Below are 19,384 nucleotides of genomic sequence, written 5' to 3'. Positions count from 1 at the left end.
TTTTTTTTTTCTTTTTTATTAATCAGTGAGAGGAGGGGAGGCAGAGACATACTCCCGCATGCACCCTGACCAGGATCCACACACAAGCCCACTGGGGACGATGCTCTGCCCATCTGGAGCCATTGCTCAATTGCTCCAACTGAACTCTTCTTAGTGCTTGAGACAGAGGCCATCCTCAGCGCCCATGGCCAATTCGCTCCACTCGAGCTATGACTGCAGGAGGGGCCAGGGGGAGGGGGAGAGAGAGAGAGAGAAGCAAGAGGAGAAGGAGTGCTTCTCCTGTGTGCCCTGACAGGGAATTGAACCCAGGACTTCCACATGTTGGGCTGATGCTCTACCACTGAGCCAACCTGCCAGGGCCTTATCCTTCCTACTTTTCAACAAATAGTGCTGTAACAATTGGATATCTACATGCAAAAGTATTAACTTAATGGATCTAAATCTAAATGTAAGGGGTAAAAGTACAAAACTCTTAGAAGAGAGCTGAGATTTAGATCTCTGTTTTCTGAGACATGGACACCAAAAGCACCATCAACAACAAAAGAAATTGGACTTCATCAAATTTAAAAACTTGTGCTTCAGGGGACATCGTCAATAAAGTAAGAACCCAAAGAATGGGAGAAAATTTTTACAAATCATATTGTCTGGAAAAGAGTTTGTATCTAGAATATACAAAGAATATAACTCAATAATAAACAACAATTAACCCAATTTTTAAAGTGAGTAAAACTGAGTAGACACTCTTCAAAGGAGATATGACATCTTAAATGATATTGAATGATCCAATCCATGAACATGAATGGTATCTTTCTGTTTTTTAAGGTCTTTGATTTTTTTAAAAAATCAGTGTTTTTGCTTGACCAGGCGGTGGCATAGTGGATAGAGCATTGGACTGGGATGCAGAGGACCCAGTTAGAAACCCCAAGGTTGCCAGCTTGAGCGCAGGCTCACCCGCTTGAGCGTGGGGTCGCTGGCTTGAGCATAGGATAATAGACATGACTCCATGGTCGCTGACTTGAGCCCAAAGGTCACTGGCTTGAGCTCAAGTTTGCTGGCTTGAGCAAGGGGGTCACTCGCTCTGCTGCAGCCCCCCCCCCCATCAAGGCACATATGAAAAAGCAATCACTGAACAACTAAGGTGCTGCAATGAAGAACTGATGCTTCTTATCTCTCTCCCTTCCTGTCTGTCCATATCTATCCCTCTCTCGCTCTCTGTCACACACACACACACACACACACACGTGTTTTCTACACTTCACATATACATCTTGTACATATTTTTGTTACATTTTATGTTTTATGGTGCTGCTGTAAATGGTAATTTAAGCCCTGGCCAGTTTGCTCAGTGGATAGTGTTGGCCCCATGTGTGGATGTCCCAGTGTTGAGCCCCCAGTCAGGGTACTCGTGAGAAGTGACCATCTACTTCTCTCCCCTCCCCCATCCCCCTTCTCTCTCTTCCCATTCTGCAGCCAGTGGCTCCATTGGATTTAGCGTAGGCCCAGGGAACTCAGGGTAGCTTGGTTGTTCTGAGCTTTGGATTCAGGTGCTGAGGGTAGCTCAGTTGATTAAAGCATTGGTCCCAGACAAGGGTTGCCAGGTGGATCCTGGTCAGGGTGAATGAGGGAGTCTATCTCCCCTCCTCTCACTTAAAAAATAAATAAAAATTAAATGGTAATTTAAAATGTTCAGTTTCTAAATGCTGATTTCTATGTAGAAACACACTTTTGCACACTGACTTGCTAAACTCACTTACGAGTTCTAGTAGCTTTTTAAAAAAAGATCGTTTGACTTTCCCATATAGGTATTCACATCATCCACAAATTGATACTGTCTTACTCATTTTTAATCAATGGACTTTTCTCTGCTCATACAGTGACCTCCAACAGTGTTGAATAGGAATACCTTGTTCCCAATCTTAGAGGGCAAACATTGTCCTCACCATATATGTTAGCTGTACATTTTTACATAAAAGCTCTTTTATCAGGTTGAGGATCTCTGCTATTCCCAGTTTGCTGAAGAGTTGTTTTATAATAATTAATGGATATTGAATTTTGTCAAATTTTCTTCAGTTTTTAGGAAAATTATTTTGAGACTTTAAATACTATAATAGTTACCCTTTTATTTTTTTTTTATTTTTTCATTTTTCTGAAGCTGGAAACAGGGAGAGACAGTCAGACAGACTCCCGCATGCGCCCGACCAGGATCCACCCGGCACGCCCACCAAGGGGCGACGCTCTGCCCATCCTGGGGGTCGCCATGTTGCGACCAGAGCCACTCTAGCACCTGAGGCAGAGGCCACAGAGCCATCCCCAGCACCCGGGCCATCTTTGCTCCAATGGAGCCTTGGCTGCGGGAGGGGAAGAGAGAGACAGAGAGGAAAGCGTGGCGGAGGGGTGGAGAAGCAAATGGGCGCTTCTCCTGTGTGCCCTGGCTGGGAATCGAACCCGGGTCCTCCGCACGCTAGGCCGACGCTCTACCGCTGAGCCAACCTGCCAGGGCCAATAGTTACCCTTTTAAAACATACAACTTAGTGGTGTTTAGTATATCCAAAAGGTTGTTTTCTGCAACTTTTGAGATGCTGTTTTTCTTCTGCATGTTAATACATAACACTGATTTTTTTTTTTTTTAATGTTGGGTCAACCTTTTTTATTTTTTTTAATTTTTTTAAATTTTTCTGAAGCTGGAAACGGGGAGGCAGTCAGACTCCCGCATGCGCCCGACCGGGATCCACCCGGCACGCCCACCAGGGGGCGATGCTCTGCCCATCTGGGGCGTCGCTCTGTCGCGACCAGAGCCACTCTAACGCCCAGGACAGAGGCCAAGGAGCCATCCCCAGTGCCCAGGCCATCTTTTGCTCCAATGGAGCCTCAGCTGCGGGAGGGGAAGAGAGAAGCAGAGAGGGAGGAGAGGGGGAAGGGTGGAGAAGCAGACGGGCGCCTCTCCTGTGTGCCCTGGCCAGGAATCGAACCCAGGACTTCCGCACGCCAGGCTGACGCTCTACCACTGAGCCAACCGGCCAGGGCCTGGGTCAACGTTTTATCCCTGGGATAGACTCACCCTGGTCATGATGTGTTGTTTTTATATATTGCCAGATTATACTTGCTAATAAATTAGTTATATTAAAGTCTGTGGCCATAATAAACATTACCCTGGATATACTGATTTTTTATTGCTTTTGGGTGAAAACTAAAAATACCTTAAATACTTTCATAAAACTTTTAAAACTTTTTTAACTTGAGAGGCAGGGAGGCAGACAGACAGGGTCCTGGATGTGCCCAGCCTGGGATCCACCTGGCAAACTCCCTACCAGGCAATGCTCTGCCCATCTGGGGCTGCTGCTCTGTTGCTCAGCAACCGAGCTATTTTAGTGCCTGAGGTGAGGCCATGGAGCCATCCTCAGCACCTTGGGCCCACTTGCTCAAACCATTTGAGCCATGTCTGCAGGAGAGAGAGAGGGAAGATGGAGGGGTGGAGAAGCAGATGGTTACTTCTGTGCACCCTGACCAGGAATCTAACCAGGGACTTCACACACTGGGTTGATGCTCTACTGCTGAGCCAACTGGCCAGGGCCAAAAGTAAAATTTTAAAAGATATATATTTTTAAGATTTTATTTATTGATTTTAGGGGGGGGGGGAGAGAGAGAGAGAAAGGCAGTGGGGGAGGAACAGGAAGCATCAGATTATAGTAGTTGCTTCTCATATGTGCCTTGACCAGGTAAGACCAGGGTTTCAAGCCTACGATTTCAGCATTTCAGGTTGACATTTTATCCACAGCACTACCACAGGTCAGGCTAAAACTAAAATTTTAATTTAAAAAGTTTAAAAACTTTATATACCTTACATTTAATAAAATTACTTGGATCATAAAAAGTTCACATTTGGCCTGACCTGTGGTGGTGCAGTGGATAAAGCATGGACCTGGAATGCTGAGGATGCCAATTCAAAACCCTGGCCTTACCTGGTCAAGGTATGGCCTTGCCCAGTCAAGGTACATGAGAGTTGATGCTTCCTACTTCTCCCCCTTCCCTCTTTCTTTCTCTAAAATAAATAAAGTCTTAAAAAATATTAAAAAGAAGGAAGTTCACATTTGGTCTGTAGATGACAAAATGAGTATTAAAGAAGCCCTAATGCCTGACCTGTGGTGGTTCAGTGGATAAAGCATCAACCTGGAATGCTGCGGTCATCAGTTCAAGACCCTGGGCTTGCCTGGTCAAGGCACATATGGGAGTTGATGCTTCCTGCTCCTCCCCTCCTTCTCTCTCCTATCTTTAAAACAAATAAACTAAAAAAATAAAGAAGCCCTAACAAGGGGAAAGACCCAAGTAATTTACATAGAATATAATTATCATTAACAGTAGTGACTGGCTCCAGCCTCTGAACTGCTGCAACAAAATTCCTATATGAAATGTTTAAGGTGCAATATGATCACATGCAGGGCTGAGGTCCTTGGTTTGAAGCTGTATTTACATAACAAGTATTCATTTTCTTAGTTATTCATTACAAAACAATAAAATAAACTTTTCTAGAGGTATTTTTATTCACATTTTACATAAGAATTGAAAAAATGTCAGATGTCCATAAAAGAAGATTGGGAGGCCAAAGCAGCAGTCTCCCCGAAGTTGCTGCTCATCTTGTTTTAATATCCTGTAATGTTATGGTTCTGGTTTTAATATAGTCCAAGGACAAGACCTACAAATTGCTTTCAGTTCTTATAAGAAAGTGCCCACCCCATAGAAACATCAAGCATTATTAAAAAAAAAAAAAAAAGAGTAAATTGTCCTTAAAAGAAATAGTGGAAGCCTGACCAGGTGGTGACGCAGTGGATAGAGCGTCAAACTGGGATGCGGAGGACCCAGGTTCGAGACTCCAAGGTTGCCAGCTTGAGTGCGGGCCCGTCTGGTTTGAACAAAAGCTCACCAGCTTGGATCCAAGGTCGCTGGCTCCAGCAAGGGGGTTACTTGGTCTGCTGTAGCCCCACAGTCAAGGCACATATGAGAAAGCAATCAATGAACAACTAAGGTGTTGCAACGAAAAACTGATGATTGATGCTTCTCATCTCTCTCCGTTCCCGTCTGTCTGTCCCTATCTATTCCTCTCTCTGTCACTGTAAAAAAAAAATAAAAAAGAAATAGTGGAAGAATGTCTCATTTCAAAGCGATTTATGTTAATAATAATTGCACAAAATGATAGATATTTTAGTTGTGTTTTTTCAAAAGTAATGTTAAATTTACCTAAAATCAGGTATGTTAAAAGGTTTTGTGCATGTTAAATGGTTAAAAAGTAGTGTTATTAAAGAAAAAGTGCGAAAGCTCTTTGTACAGAATAGTATAAATGTTTATTTTTTGTATGATTTACTTTGTTGTTATGTTTTTACAATATAGAAAAGTGTATTCTTTGAATAGCTCTAGTAAATATAAATTTAATCTTTCTATTTTGGGATGTAAATAGAGCTAAAAAATTATATACCCAACCCTCCCCAAATAGTCTTTTAAAATTGTTGAATTAATGTGGATATTAATCTTGTTCAGCAATTTGATGCAAATGCTTAAATACAAAAAGTTGTTTAGTAAGCACTACACACAAAGGAAAAGACTTAATACTTTCGCTTTTTGAAAATCAGAAAAACTAGTAGCATTTGATCGCACCTTCAAATTTTTACAAGCAAAACATTATCAAGCAATGCCATCATACATAATTTATAATTGTAATCCAAATTTCACAAACATTTTCTGCACACTGTATATAAATACACATCACAAAGGTGCAATTAGAAGTGAACACAGAATATGTACAAAATGAACAAAGTTTAGGTTTAGACCAAAAAGGTACTGTAATTTTTTGAAAAATAACTTGATTAGATATTATTTTATCCTCTTACACTAATTTACATTTATACAAATTTTAATTAAACACACTAGATTGAGGTGCTAAGAATGTTTGCACTATCTACATTTAAAGTTTACTGCACTGTAATTTTGTAAATTCGAATTTCCAAAGAAAGATACTAATGCATAACGGAATTTTCTTTTGGATTACTTAATTTCTATTGCCTATATCTTGCATGTTCATATGAACATATATACACACTTAATACATACAACTATAGATTCCTTGTAGGAAATGTAATAATTATACACTAATAATTATTGAGGATTAAGGTACCTAACAAAAGGCCTGAATTCCAACATGGTTTTTTTTTTGTCATAAAATCTAGAGTTCTATTATAACAGGCTTCTTAAATTCATAAAGCTCTTGAATTTCTGAAAATGATTTGTAAGTTATTTTAGTAATTATATGAAAACACTCATACCTTCAGCTTACCAAATCACTGGCTAAAAATAATGCCATATTAAACTTTCCTTATAAAAAAAAATCCCACTATAATTTTGAAAGCATTATTAGGAGGCCCATTTCAGTAAATCAAGTTAATCATATACTGGTTTGAAACATCTTAGTTCAAAAAGTCTATAAAGAGAACTGTACAGACGAAAAATCCTCCCCTAAATTCATGTCTTAGAGTTTCAATATTCTTTGTTTTTCCATCCAAGCCAACTTTTATACCTGGTAATTATATAAGGTTCTATTTTACCACTACCTAATAATATGTTTAGCTTTTATATATAGGAACCTTTCATTTGAACAGTACCCAGTAATCACATTGATAATTTATTATCATTTCAAATACATAATACTTCCTTGAAAGAAAATGGAAACATCCCAGAGCATTTCTTAGTCACTTCTTATTATAAAATCACATGTCCATCCTTTGAGAATTCTTTACTATCCCTTAAGGTTTTATATGTTTTTTTAAAAAACAAAGTAATTTCTTTATTTAAAAGTGTGCCTATGAATTACTTTCCCTTCTGACAGTCCCAAAGTGATCATATTATTCCAGAATCCATCATAAAAAGTTGATTTTTCTTAAAAAAAAAAAGATAATGTTTTTCTAAACACAATGCCATTGAAATTATGTTCCATAAGAATTTGTTTATGTAGACGTTCCATCTGCTTATATTCTAGGTCTGGTACCACAGAATGGCTGCGTAACACCAATGCTGCTTTGACTTTTTCTACTGAACAAAGTCATACAACGCCATACAGTATAAATTATAGTAATTTATAAATGTTCTTTATCAATAGAGTCAGAAGGATAGAACATCCAATTCTTAAGAAACCCAAGCAAATTAAAAAGTTATATAATACAATAAAAATTCAATTTAGAAGGGGCATAAGAAGATTAACTAAAATTTTTAAAATGTACTAATTTCCTCATTTAAAATTTCTTCTCTCTCAATATTATAATTTCAGGTCTGACAAGGACTAAATTAACAATACAATAATTATTAAATTATCTTCCAGAAAATCAAGTGTCCCTGCACCTTCAATTTTCTGTATAGTTCCATTTATCAGTCTTCTGTGCAAGAATTAGCAATTCATAGCACAAGGGTCACTTTTTGCTTTTCCTGCAGAGTTGATGACGCTCATCAAACATCGTCCAAATTCTTCAAGTATCATCCGTTCGGCTGCTGCTTTTGACTTTCCCTTCTTGTCTGCCTGCTCTGCCTGGGCAAGAAGGCAGTTACACGTGGCTTCAGCTACTTCTTTTGTTACAAATGTAAATGGCAATCTGAAAAGTGAGAGAAAGAGAGATGGTGGTGCTAAGTAAACTACAAAAGTGGATGACGTGTTTCATTTCGAAAACTGTTGACATCTTCATATTCACCCGGGCACTAAGCATTACGATTTATGCAACAAACATAAGCACATCCTAAAGAGCCTTAAACAGCTGGACCTGGTTTTATGATTGAGCATATTTTAAAAATATTGTTCAGAAAATATAACATTTTACATAAATATATGTCTTCTTCCCTAGACAAGGTTATCTAGTTAACTAAAAGATGTCATTCTACATGCTGACTTGATAATTCTGTAACAGAAGTCCTCTCAATTCATTCTTGTTAGCTCCACGGTGCAGTCTTGTTTTATTTACTGCTGTCTCTTCACTGTCTAGAACAGTGCCTGACAAAGATACACTCCATGAATATTTGCTGAAGGAATGAATAAATTATATTGGGAACTGAAAGTACTATTTACTGGACAACACTAAAAATAAAGCACTTTCTCATATTTCAAATATATTTGTAAAAAATCAAAACACCAAAATTTTGCATTGTTCTATTACAAGAAACAACAATAAGGAAACCAAATGCTGTTCTGTACATGGGAGTTTCATTCATAAAGACCTGAACTACTGAATATTGAATTAGAGCAACCCATTCTGAGGCTTGCTATATGCAGCCAAGTGTTAAAAGCTTTCAACAGATAAAACTGGGCAACCTAAACCTAACCACTAATTCAACTTTTAAGTAGTCACTAATAGAAGGAAGCCACAAAAACAAAACAAAAAAATGAAGCCTTTAATTAAGGTCCACTGTGATAAGAGAAGATATTAGGAGCCAGCCTGCTATACAATTGTATAGAAATAGTTATTTATTTATTTATATTTTTGTATTTTTCTGAAGTGAGAAGCATGGAGGCAGAGAGACAGACTCCCTTATGTGCCCGACTGGGATCTACCCGGCATGCCCACTAGGGCGTTGCATTGTTACAACCAGAGCCATTCTATCACCTGAGGCAGAGGCCATGGAGCCATCCTCAGCACCGGGCCAACTTTGCTCCAATGGAGTCTTGGCTGTGGGAGGGGAAGAGAGAGATAAAGAGAAAGGAGAGGGGGAAGGGTGGAGAAGCAGGTGGGTGCTTCTCTTGTGTGTCCTGACTGGGAATCGAACCCAGGACACCCACACGTCAGGCTGATGCTCTACCACTGAGCCAAGTGTTGGCCAGGCCAACAGAAATATTTAAAATACAAAAATCACTTTAAATTAGAAAATATTATAATATTACAATCATGTAACTATTACAATAATATAATATATGTTGTATTAGTAATATTGTATAATAGTGCTCAATATATCACATTTGGAAAACAGAAAAAAGGAAAGAAAAATACAAATCTCTGTCACTCAAAGACAAATATTTTATGCTAGCAGAACATTACAGTATATAATTTTGTGTTCTTTGACATCTCATAATATAAACATTTCCCCATGAAAACTAATTGAAAATTTAATTGTAAATATTTGAGTGTAGCAGTATCTTTAATCTCCAAATGGAGATTAAATTCATTTCCACTTTATTTACTCAAGAACCATTTGCTGATTATATTGCAGTTGTAAGAGTTCTTTAGAACTAATATCTGAAAAATATTTTGTACAAAAGAAGCATTACTGCCTGACCAGGCGATGGCGCAGTGGATAGAGCGTCGGACTGGGATGTGGAGGACTCAGGTTCGAGACCCCGAGGTCGCCAGTTTGAGTGCGGGCTCATCTGGTTTGAGCAAAGCTCACCAGCTTGGACCCAAGGTCGCTGGCTCGAGCAAGGGGTCACTTGGTCTGCTGTAGCCCCATGTTCAAGGCACATATGAAAAAGCAATCAATGAACAACTAAGGTGTTGCAACAACAAACTAATGATTGATGCTTCTCATCTCTCTATATTCCTGTCTGTCCCTATCTACCCCTCTCTCTGGAAAAAAAAAAATGCATTACTTTTATAAGCATTGGATCTTATTTCAACTTAGGCATTTTAAATGATTTACCTACCATTTGCAAGGCTTATTCCATTTACTAGTTCCTCAAATTAACCTGTAGCAAACTAATATAAATCTAAGACAGTAAACTGGATGGATCAGGCCCTGACAAACGGGGCAACAAAGGTGCTTTTCTCCTCGGTCACATGGTATGGGTGATTCGAAGGCTAAGAAAACAGGCTCAGAGAGATGAAGTTCTTGTTGAATTCACAAACCACTACAGAGCTCAGATAGTATTTAAATGCAGGTTGGCCTGACTTGAAATGAAGCTCCAGCTTTTCTACTCCAGCGCTCAGCAGTATTGTGAAATAAGGAGCTACAATAATATAGTGTGTGATGGCTGCTTCAATAGTATGGACAGTGCTACGAGGGAAAGGTAAGAGTGCAACAAATATGGGTAATGACATAACCAATAAGAGGTATGAAAAATCTGGTTTTCTTAGTGGTTTGTCACATTACATAATTGCTCATCTTAGTAGGGAGAAAGCCAATGGAATTAAAAGAGAGTGAACTAAAGCATTACTGTACATTTTAGAACTGTGCAATATATCTGCTGGCGGCTTTTCTGTTGCCTTTAGATTTCTTTACAAAAAGTAACGAAAGACAGAAATCGCAAAAATCAGATTTGCAATAACAATATGAACTCAGTTCTGTCTAAAGAGAAACTTTACCAAAAAAGAATATTCATGTCATACTATAAAAGGGATGAAACTATTGACTTACTTTCCTCCTCCGCTATTCAAAGCTGGTGACGGCCTAGTAAGCAAGTCGGAAATTTGAGAGGATAGCTTAGTCTTCGCCGCCGTTTGCTGCTGTACCCTCACTTCAGCTGCGTCTGCCAAGTGCATCAGTGTCTTTCTTTCTGGGCTTTCTTCAAAATTCTTACAGCCAATACATTTGCATATTGAGGAACACATTATTTTTGCCTAGAAGATTTACAAAAGAAAAGCTTCCAAATCAAAACCAGAACACATTACTATAAACTCCAAGATCAAGTCAACAGATAACACAATCAACTGGTTAACTGACATGGAAGTTATTAATGGTAAGTGAGATAAGCCAGGCAGAAAAAGAAAAATATCATATGACCTCACTCATTTGAGGAATTCAATGAACAATGTGAACTGAGGGACGGAATTGAGACAGAGGAGAGATCAAAGGGACCAGAGGAAAAGAGAACAGAGGGAAAGGGGATGATAGGATGGGATAAAGCTGAAGGGAAGGGGGGAGGGTGCTATTGGGAGAAGGGAAAGGGAGATGTTGAGGAGAATATGGGGGAGAGGGATGCATTCGAGGTAACACTAGAATCTATGTAAACACAATAAATTAAAATCAATAAAAGAATTATCTTATGAAAAAAAAATGGGCAAAGGACCTGGGTAGACACTTCTCTAAAGAAGACAGATGGCGAATAGACATGAAAAGATGCTTGTCACTAATCGTCAGAGAAATGCAAATTAAAACCACAATGAGAGCCTGACCAGGTGGTGGCACAGTGGATAGAGCACCAGACTGGGATGCGGAGAACCCAGGTTCAAATCATAAGGTCACTGGCTTGAGCACAGGCTCATCTGGCTTGAGTGGGGGCTCACCAGCTTGAGCATGGGGTCACTGACTTGAGTGTGGGATCATAGACAGAAGAACCCCATGGCTGCTGGCTTGAAGCCCAAGGTCGCTGGCTTGAGCCCGCCCAAGATCACTGGCTTGTGCAAGGGGTCACTCGCTCTGCTGGAGCCCTCTGGTCAAAGCACATATCAGAAAGCAATCAATGAACAACTGAGGTGTCGCAACAAGAAAAAAAAAAAAAGATCTGGAAGCAGCCCAAGGATCCATCAGGAGATGAGCACAGTGGTGCTTGACAGACGAGCACTTTGAATCATGAGCAATTTGAGAGACAAGCAGTCACTTGTGGGATTTTTTGCTTTAAGGCATGAGCAGATGTTTGAACCACGAGCTTTCACCACCCTCCACTAGATAGCCTGCTGAACGTTCTGAAAGGGAGGAAGAAACAAATTTCCATGGAAAGGTTTTTGTTGAAACAGCCTGTAACTGAAAGTGAGGAAAGTGTGGTGAAAAAGCCAAGTCAGTGAAGAAAATGATGATTGTTGGGCAAACGAGTTTGTAAAATTTTTAGTTTCTGATTTTGCTTACTTTTATTGTTAAAAATGGTGCTGGGGGCCTAACTGGTGGTGGCGCAGTGGATCAAGCATCGACCTGGAACGCTGAGGTCGCTGGTTCAAAACCCTGGACTTGCCTGGTCAAGGCACATATGGGAGTTGATGTTTCCTGCTCCTCCCCCTTTCCTCTCTCTCTCTCTCTCTCTCTCTCTCTCTCTCTCTCTCATCTCTAAAGTGAATAAATAAATAAAAATAATTAAAAAAAATGGTGCTGGGCAGCTGTCCGTGAAATTGCTAATTACCTTCCTGCTTGGGAAGAGCCATTGTTATGCTAATGTATCCTCCCCCTCTGCCAGTATCTTTGCCTGACCTTGAAGGTAAATATAGTTCATAAACCAGTTTATTTCTTTACATGATCTCTTATTATGTATATATATATGTATTTGTTATTTATAAAGTACATTTTCTTATTTAAAGGTATATAAAACAGGCCCTGGCCGGTTGGCTCAGTGGTAGTGTCGGCCTGGCGTGCAGGAGTCCTGGGTTCGATTCCCAACCAGGGCACACAGGAGAAGCGCCCATCTGCTTCTCCACCCCTCCCCCTCTCCTTCCTCTCTGTCTCTCTCTTCCCCTCCCGCAGCCAAGGCTCCAATGGAGCAAAGTTGGCCCGGGCGCTGAGGATGGCTCTGTGGCCTTTGCCTCAGGCGCTAGAATGGCTCTGATTATGGCAGAGCGACGCCCCAGATGGGCAGAGCATCGCCCCCTGGTGGGCGTGCCGGGTGGATCCTGGTCAGGCACATGCGGGAGTCTATCTGACTGCCTCCCTGTTTCCAGCTTCGGAAAAATGCAAAAAAAAAAAAAGTATATAAAACAAAAAAATTGGTGTTTTTTTGGGGCCGGACGGATTAGTTGCTTTCCCATTAATTTAAATGGGGAAATTCAATTTGACATATGAGCAAACTGAGTCACGAGCTCGGCCATGAAACAAATTAAACTTGTGTGTCAAGGTACCACTGTAGATAAAAAAGCTGTGCACCCTGGCTGGCTTGCTCAGTGGATAGAGCGTCCACCCCACGTGCAGACATCCCAGGTTTGATCCCCAGTCAGGGCACACATGAGAAGCAACCATCTGCTTCTCTTCCCCTCCCTTTCCTGTTTTCTTTCTCTTCCCCTCTGACAGTCAGTGGCTTGACTGGCTTGAGCATCAGCCTGGGCACCGAAGATAGCTCCATTAGTCCGAGTGTTGGCCTCAGGCACTGAGGATAGCTCAGTTGCTTCACCCATCAGACCCAGATGGCGGTTGCTGGGTGGAGCCCAATTGGGGCGCATGTGCAAGTCTATCTATCTCTCCTCCTCTCACTTAAAAAAAAAAGAGAAACACAAAACTAAAAGCTCTGGTACATTTATACAATGGAATACTATTCGGCTATAAAAGAGAAGGAAATCTTACCCTTTGTAACGGCATGGATGGACCTGGAAATTATTAGGCTAAGCAAAATAAGTCAGAGAAAGACAAGCACCATATAATCTAACTCATATGTGGAATCTAATGAACAAAATAAAATACAAACAGGCTCATGGATACAGAGAACAGACTGACAGCTGTCAAAGGTGATGGAGTTGACAGGGGTTGGTGGTGAAAAGGGTGAAGGGATTAAGCAAAGGAAGAAAAATCTCACAAACAACATTATGGTGATTACAAGAGGGAAATGAGGATGCGGAGGTAGAAAAAGATACGGGGGTAAATGGTGATGGAAGGAGATGACTCAGGGTGGTGAGCACACAATACAATATACAGCCGATATATTATAGAATTGTACAACTGAAGCCTATATAATTTTATTAAGCAACGTCACCTCAATAAAAAAGGTAAAAAAACATGTTCTTTTTTTCTTTTTTCTTTTACAGAGAGAGAGAGTCAGAGAGAGGGACAGACAGGGACAGACAGACAGGAATGGAGAGATGAGAAGCATCAATCATTAGTTTTTCGTTGCGCGCTGCAACACCTTAGTTGTTCCTTGATTGCTTTCTCATATGTCCCTTGACCGCGGGCCTTCAGCAGACCGAGTAACCCCTTGCTTGAGCCAGTGACCTTGGGCTCAAGCTGGTGAGCTTTTGCTCAAACCAGATGAGTCCGCGCTCAAGCTGGCAACCTCGGGGTCTCGAACCTGGGTCCTCCACATCCCAGTCCAATGCTTTACCCACTGCGCCACCGCCTGATCAGGCAAAAAACATGTTCTTTATAAAGAACATGAATTGATACATTACAACAAAAAATAAGGGTCATCTAGAATCAAACCACCTCAATCAAGCCATCATTAACACAGTGGTGACCTCCCACTCATGCAAACACACACATACACTATCATTTCAAAGGGATTCCACAGATGCTGTTTTTATTATGGGTATCTCCTTCCCCCAAACCCCTCTCCAGATTCCCCAAACCCTTCAATAGCTCATATATAATCAGTATGTCCTTTCATGAAAAATATGTAAAATATATATTATTTATAAAAAACACAGATATTATATATATACATATATATATTATTAACTCACAAATACAAAAGGTTTTTTAAATTTTATTTTACAAAATCATATTCCCACCTTTTGGCATCTTCCTTTTCTCACACTATGCCTCAGGATTCCCTCCTTCCAAGTCGCCTGGCAGACTGAATTCATTCTATGTAATGGCTGGGAATTACTCCCTGGTAACGATGGGCCACATCTAATTTCACTCCCCTATTGGTGGGCATTTGTTTCTAGCTCTTGAGTACCACAAACAATGCATAAAAAGATTTTTTTTGTATATATTGTTTTTATTTCTATGAACTAGATTTCTAGAATTGGGCTCACTGGTCAAATGTCACATATATTTTAATTTTAACAGATGTGGCCAGATCGTTCTTCCATAAGGCTGTGACACATTTCATCAGCAATGTATAAAGGAAGCCTTTCCTACAGTCCTTCCAACAATGTATATTATAGCTCTTTTTATACGGAGTGAAATAAGTAAATCAGAAAAAAAACTTAGAACTATATGAATCCATACATAGAAGGGACATAAAAAATGAGACTCAGAGACATAAACAAGAATGTGATGCCAACAGGGGTGGGGGTGGGGGGAGGGGAGATGGGGTGAAGAAGGAGAGAGGGGTTAGGGGAGGGGAAGGGCACAAAGAAAACCAGATAGAAGGTGACAGAAGACAATGTAACTTTGGGGGAGGGGTATACAGCATAATCAAATGTCAAAATAATCTAGAGATGTTTTCTCTCAACATATGTACCCTGATTTATCAATGTCACTGCATTAAATTTAATAATTAAAAAAAAATATTTGCCAATCTGACTGGGGGAAAATAAAGTGAGGGCTCCTTGTTCTTTACATTTCACAGACTCCTAGTGATTCTGAGTACCTTCTGAGTATCTTTTCTTTAATGAACCCGTGTCAATTTAAATAAATAATTTCTCTCCATAACATCTAGCAAGATAAACATCATTTTATGAACACTTTTATACTACACTAATACATTCCATTTATCAAGGGGAAAAATGGATATACTGTATTTTTCACTCCATAAGACACACCTGACCATAAGACACATCTAGGGTTTTAAGGAGGAAAATAAGAAAAAAAAAATTCTGAACCAATTGATGTGGTCAAATATTTAATAAAATACCATATTTTTCACACCATAAGATGCATGTGTATTTTCCCCTCCACTTTTGGGGGGAATAAAGTGCATCTTATGGAGCGAAAAATACGGTATATTTTGCGTTAACTGTGTCACTATGAGCAAGTCTGGAACTCACTACCTGAAGTAAGACTACTGGGCCACAAAAAAATATGGAAATCTTACCCTTTGCAATGGCATGGATGAACTTGTAGATTATTATGCTAAGTGAAATTATCCAGTCAGAGAAGGACAAGTACCATATGATTTCACTCATAGGTGGAATCTAATGAACAAAATGAACAAGCAAAATAGAGACAGACTCAGATACAGAGAACAGGCTGACAACTGTGTGTGAGAAGGTGGGGGAGGGTAGAGAGATTGAGCAAAGAGAGAAAAACAAAAACAATTCATGAATATGGACAACAGAGTGGTGACTGCTGAGGGCCGGAGGGCGGGAGGAGGGTATAGGGATAAACGGTGGACAGACCTGACTTGGGGCAGTGAACACACAATACAGTGTACAGATGTGTTGTAGAACTGTGCACCTGAAACCTGTGTAACTGTCAGCCAGTGTCACCCTAGTAAATTCAACAACAAGAATTATCTAATGATGAAGAGATAAAACCCCTGAGGAGGTGAAAGACACAGACATACTAATAATGTAAATTTGGATTAAGTTTTAAGAACCATAGGAATGCCTGACCAGGCAATGGCGCAGTGGATAGAGCATTCATTGCCTGGGGCGCAGAGGACCCAGGTTTCCCCCCCGCCCCAAAGTGAAAAGCAGGGGGGGGAGAGGCAGAGAGACTCCTGCATGAGCCCAACTGGGATTCACCCGGCATGCCCACTATGGGGCGACGCTCTGCCCATCTGAGCTGTTGCTTCACTGCAATCGGAGCCATTCTAGAGCCTGAGGCAGAGGCCATGGAGCCATCCTCAGCGCCCGGGCAAACTTTGCTCCAATGGAGCCTTGGCTGCAGGAGGGGAAGAGACAGAGAGGAAAGGGAAGGAGAGGGGGAGGGAGAAGCAGATGGGCGCTTCTCTTGTGTGCCCTGGCCGGGAATTGAACCCGGGACTTCCACACTCCTGGCCAACACTCTACCTCTGAGCCAACCGGCCAGAGCCCTAGGTTTTTCTTAATTTTTTTTTATTTCAGTGAGAGGAGGGGAGGCAGAGAGACAGACAACAGTGTGGTGACTGCTGAGGGACGGAGGGCGGGAGAAGAGGGTATAGGGGATAATCGGTGAACAGAGACCGAGATGTGCCCCATCCGAGATTCACCTGGCAAGCCCATGAGGGGGTGATGTTCTGCCCATCTGGGGCTGTTGCTCCACTGCAACTGGAGCCATTTTTAGCACCTGAGGTAGAGGCCATGGAGCCATCCTCAGCACCCAGGTCAACCTGCTCAAGCTAATTGAGTCATGGTTGTGGAAGGGGAAGAGAAAAAGAGAAAGAAATAGAGAGAGAGAGAGAGGAGGAAGTGGAGAGCAGATGGTCGCTTCTCCTGTGTGCCCTGACCGGGAATTGAATCCAGGACATACACACACCAGGCCAACACTCTACCACTGAGCCAATAGGCCAGGGCTGAGGATCCAGGTTTGAAACCCCAAGGTTGCTGGCTTGAGCAAGGGATCACTGGCCCTGCTAGAGCCCCCTGGTCAAGGCACATGTGAGAAAGCAATCAATGAACAACTAAGGTGCTGCAATGAAGAATTGATGCTTCTCATCTCTCTCCCTTCCTGTCAGTCACTGTCCCCCTCTTTCTCACAACCCCCCCCAAAAACAAACAAAAATAAACCATAGTAAAGGTACTATTATCTAACAGAAACTCAGGAGGGAGAAATTAGAATGATTAGGCATCCATTTGGCTTTGCTAATTCAACTAAGAGGGGGGAAAGTTCACAAAAAAAAAAAGCACAACCATTTAAATTATGTGGACAGTCACTCAATCAACAAGCTCTGTGAAAGAAACAAATATGTTATCCAGGTGCAGACCAAATGGAACAAAAAAGACAATTCAATTCAAAAGACCAACAATTCAAGCCCTGGCCATTTGGATCAGTGGATAGAGCATGGGCCGAGGGTATGAATGTCCTGGATTTAATTCCCAGTCAGGGCACACAAAAGAAGGGACCATCTGCTTCTCTCTCCCTCCCTCTCTCCCTTCTCTCTCTCTTCTCCCTTAGCTAGTGGCTTGATTGGTTCGAGCAATGGCCCCAGGCACTAAGGATAGCTTGGTTGATTCAAGCATCAGCCTAATGAGGATTGCTGGGTGGATCCCAGTCGGGGCACCTGCGGGAGTCTGTCTCACTATCTCCCTTCCTCTCATTAAAAAAAAAAAATAATAAAAAGACCAACAATTCAATACAAACTGTCAGACACAGAATACTGTTAAAAAATAAAACTGTCAGCCCTGGCCGGCTGGCTCAGCGGTAGAGCATCGGCCTGGCATGCGGGGGACCCGGGTTCGATTTCCGGCCAGGGCACATAGGAGAAGCACCCATTTGCTTCTCCACCCCCTGCCCCTCCTTCCTCTCTGTCTCTCTCTTCCCCTCCCGCAGCCAAGGCTCCACTGGAGCAAAAATAGCCCGGGCACTGGGGATGGCTCCTTGGCCTCTGCCCCAGGCGCTAGAGTGGCTCTGGTCGCGGCAGAGTGTTGCCCCTGGTGGGCGTGCCGGGTGGATCTCGAGCACATGCAGGAGTCTGTCTGACTGTCTCTCCCCGTTTCCAGCTTCAGAAAAATACAAAAAAACACCCCAAAAACAAAAAACAAAACTGTCAGACAACACTGCAGCTAATTCATAGTGACCCAATTAGCCCTGCTAGTCATAGTTTAGTACATATATTCCAAGTTTTTCTATTTCTTCTCTTTTAGAACAACAAATTAATTAGACTGTGTATGTCCTGAATGCCAAGGATATCATTATAACAGATATGGCAACTTTCTCTCTTTTATCATATTTCAACCAGTCTATTGCCTTTTCTACTACTGATTCACAAATTTGTTAACCAGTTCAATTAAATTATTAGTTCACATGTTTGAATTTCATATGCCTAGTACATACTATTCAGTGACACTGGCATGAAAGGGTTCCTCTGCCCATCTGACACAGCTTTATATCAGTTTCCATTTCCTTTTTGTGGACTTGCTTTCATGCTTACATTTTTGTATATTAATGACAATTTTAATTTTTTTGTTTTTTTTTTTGCAACAGAGACAGAGAGAAGGACAGACAGGAAAAAAGAGAGATGAGAAGCATCAAATCTTCGTTGAGGTACCTTAGTTGTTCACTGATTGTTTTCTCATATGTGCCTTGACTGGGGGGATACAGCAGACCGAGTGACCCTTTGCTCGAGCCAGCAACCTTGGGCTCAAGCTGGTGAGCCTTGCTCAAATCAGATGAGCCTGTGCTCAAGCTGGCGACCTCAGGATTTTAAACCTGGGTCCTCCGCGTCCCAGTCCGACGCTCTATCCACTGCGCCACCACCTGGTCAGGCAATTAAAAATTTTTTTTTAAAATTTTTCTTAAGTTGGAAACGGGGAAGCAGTCAGACAGACTCCCGCATGAGCCCGACCGGGATCCACCCGGCATGCCCACCAGGGGGCAATGATCTGCCCATCTGGGGCGTCACTCTGTTGTAACCAGAGCCATTCTAGCGCCTGAGGCAGAGGCCACAGAGCCATCCTAAGCGCCCGGGCAAACTTTGCTCCAATGGAGCCTCGGCTGCGGGAGGGGAAGAGAGAGACAGAGAAGAAGGAAAGGGGTAGGGGTGGAGAAGTAGATGGGCGCTTCTCCTGTGTGCCCTGGCCGGGAATCGAACCCAGGACTCCCGCACACCAGGCTGACGCTCTACCACTGAGCCAACCGGCCAGGGCCAATTTTAAAATATTTTATTTTATTATTTTTATTTTTATTTTTTTCTGAAGCTGGAAACAGGGAG

The 19,384-nt window shown here is 41.6% G+C and overlaps 1 protein-coding gene across 8 annotated transcripts in view; it reads right to left on the bottom strand.

Annotated features, from left to right (window-relative positions):
- Window positions 1-4,514: 4,514 nt before the first annotated feature.
- LIN54 (lin-54 DREAM MuvB core complex component) overlaps window positions 4,515-19,384 on the bottom strand; it is a 78,782-nt gene continuing 63,912 nt past the window's right edge. For all 8 annotated transcript variants that reach the window (XM_066279903.1, XM_066279907.1, XM_066279905.1 and 5 more), the window contains 2 exons: window positions 10,372-10,574; window positions 4,515-7,628 (listed from right to left, as the gene is read on the bottom strand). In XM_066279903.1, coding sequence (XP_066136000.1) covers window positions 7,427-7,628; window positions 10,372-10,574 — 405 coding nt within the window. In that variant the 3' untranslated portion in view covers window positions 4,515-7,426. The remainder of the gene's footprint in view (window positions 7,629-10,371; window positions 10,575-19,384) is intronic.

Source organism: Saccopteryx bilineata, chromosome 5 (genome assembly GCF_036850765.1).
Source record: "Saccopteryx bilineata isolate mSacBil1 chromosome 5, mSacBil1_pri_phased_curated, whole genome shotgun sequence".
NCBI lineage: Eukaryota > Metazoa > Chordata > Mammalia > Chiroptera > Emballonuridae > Saccopteryx > Saccopteryx bilineata.
This window is presented reverse-complemented; position numbering and strand designations above follow the sequence as displayed.